The sequence below is a fragment of the Loa loa genome (assembly GCF_000183805.2).
Source record: "Loa loa unplaced genomic scaffold supercont3.3, whole genome shotgun sequence".
Taxonomy (NCBI): Eukaryota; Metazoa; Nematoda; class Chromadorea; order Rhabditida; family Onchocercidae; genus Loa; species Loa loa.
In genome coordinates, this window is record NW_018108183.1 from 378,475 (window position 1) to 381,236 (window position 2,762).

General features: G+C 35.2%; 1 protein-coding gene across 1 annotated transcript; it reads left to right on the plus strand.

Annotated features, from left to right (window-relative positions):
- Positions 1–485: 485 nt before the first annotated feature.
- Positions 486–2,368, plus strand: LOAG_14334 (hypothetical protein; the record flags this gene model as incomplete). The annotated part of the gene is made up of 4 exons (XM_003149832.1): positions 486–533; positions 1,022–1,098; positions 1,683–1,801; positions 2,283–2,368. 4 exons carry the CDS (start codon positions 486–488, stop codon positions 2,366–2,368), a joined length of 330 nt encoding a protein of 109 aa, XP_003149880.1.
- Positions 2,369–2,762: the final 394 nt, after the last annotated feature.

The window sequence follows — 2,762 nt, forward strand, 5'->3', positions numbered from 1 at the left end:
GAGAGGGAGGGAGAGGTTACGAAGGTCATAGAATGTTAAATTACCTTGAAGAACTTTAAAAAGTGGCGCCTATGGAAGCCATTACTTTACATCAAAGTGCTTTAGCAAGAAAAAAAGGAAGTTAAATGATGCTGAAGAAATAAATTGAATAAGTGAATTAGATGACAATAGCTTAATTACCGTAGTAGTAGTAGTAGTAGTAGTAGTAGTAGTAGTAGTAGTAGTGGCAGAAGTAACGGCAGAAATGGCAGTAACAGTAATTATCAATCATTGTTTGCCAGCTAAATGTTTTTAATTTTGAAGAAATTGTCTGTGGAACAAGAAGAGTGCGAATGATTCAATTCAAAAAACAAATGTTAAGTTAATAACACTTTGGGCTCTCAAGCAGGAAAGAAACATTTTTTTTTTGTCCAATAATAGCCAATATAACATAACCTAAGGTGTGACAACTGCTACAATATGTCCTTGTGCGGGGTTGTTTCCGGATGGTAGAAAAACTGAACCCAAATGACAAGATCAGAGCAGAAAACGAGGTACTTTAAATTATAAGGGTTAAAAAGTAAGGGTCAATTCCGTCTATCGTAATAAATGATTTATTAAGACAATGAATTGTTTATTAAAACACACAAATATCCAATCCTTCCATTTTTCTGGTAAAATGACATCCATAACCTTTCAATAAATCACTTTACTCGGTGTACTGATTTGAGAAAAAAAGAAAAAAAAGACAGCAAAATCAAAACTGATCGGAAATTTCTAGAATCATTGAAGGGATTTGTCACTCAATAGTTCTTTTGTGCTTATGCGCTCATTGCTATACTTGCATATATATGTATTTTTTTTGCGCTCAATGAAATAATTACCATTGAGAAGAGATAGATGGAATATTTAAATGACTAATTTCATTATTATGAACAGGAATGACAAAAAGATGCGAAGAAAATGAATAAATAGATAAATACCTCAATGATTTAATGATAGAAAGGGAAGGCTTCACACATATCATCATCATATTACTCAGGCTGGTATCTCTTCTCTTCTCCTCTTTCCATTCGAAAAAGTCTTGTTTAAATTTATGACCCGTTATGCTGATGATGGGTATGGAAGGATACAAGAGATGGCGATCCATTGGATTGCTTCACTATCACTATTCTTTTTAACCCTCCCGTGCTTGTGATGCCATCACTATAAAATGCATTCCAGCGACAAACAATGATGACCGATCACTGATGTGTTCCTAAGTTTGGCCACCGTTGTTTGATCCGTTTTTAAAGTATAGGCGTTAGGTTAGGGAAGTTGAAGACTGGAAAATTAGGACAAAAAGGGAAATGTAGATGTAGACTTGAACCTTATCTTTCCGCTTTGTACTTACTGTCTAGAAAAATTTAAAACCAAAACCGCGACGCTAAGCATCATCTTATAACGGAAGACTTGCGACAAATTTTAATAGCTTTGATACATTTGCGCATTTCTATAGTTCTATCCCATCATCCTTCAAACAGTATGGAATAAAATTCCAAACATTTTCACTAATCGACATACTCAGAAAAAGTATTTATGCACTTTAGGACATCTTATTCTGAGAAATGTGCAAAAAATAGAGGAAGGTCAAAGTTCAGCGCCAGACAATAAGACAAAGCTAGAAGAAAGGGAAACTCGATGAACATTTCTCTTCTCTGCAGCCTATCGCAAGTGGAAGAGAAACAAGCGGCAAAGAATGGTCAAAATAATAGTCGGGATGGCTTAATCGCTAATAATAGGGGTCAGGTCATTCGTTGCAAAGACATCGAGCGATCGGTCGGTCTATCTCAGATAAGATAATGATTTGCTGAGAATGAGTCGATTATCCAACTCTCTATCCGTTGATGTGTAAATATTGCGTCGTATAATGTGCGGGAACAGAAGTTATCTCCTCTTTTCTGTTTATTTTTTTTCCCCATACAGCGGCTTTTGCAAGTTTTTCATTTTTAGGCCCGATCTTTATCGTGAAACATTTTGTTGGACCATAGTAAATTACCCATAATTTTGCATATTGCTACCCCTTTACAGTTTATTTACCTATGGACTATTCAAGTCTTGATCAGTGATCGCAAAAATACTCAAGTAAAATGTTAAATTACTCAGTTATTTGAAGAGATGCAACTTTCTGGAATATTGCTGATAAGTGACTTTGAATATTGTTGATAAGTAGTAGAGTACCTTTAAACGTTTACAGTATCACACTTCCATATAGGCAAAAGTTTTCGTTGCACACGTTCCAAATTTTTAAGTGATGCCTTCAGGTGACTGGTGCCTGAATGGTTCATCTTCCGCATTGAATCGGAAAAGTGAAAAGTCTTCCAGGATTCTGGAGCATGTCGAAATATAGATATGACATTGCGAGAAAGGTGTAGTAATAGGTTAGCAACCAAGCTTTAAATTATTTTCTTTCACCTTATCTAATTTAACCTCTGCTAATATTTTTATTTTGGTTTCCCCATTAGTTTTATGAAATAATCTCTCTCCTTCGTAACTTCAAATTGATCCAGACTTTGTCTATCTGATTATTAGAAGATATCAGTTCTCACTCATACAGTATCCACATTTGGATAGGTTTTAATGATACAAGCCAAGCTGTTCCGCATCTGCCTACATTTTTAGTGGCCATGTAGCTAAATTTCAGCCCTGCTGATCGTATAAAATTACAACCTAACCCAGAGATATCAACAGGAGACACGTCATCATTTAGAATCATTTTACAAGCACCAGACTACTTTTATCTC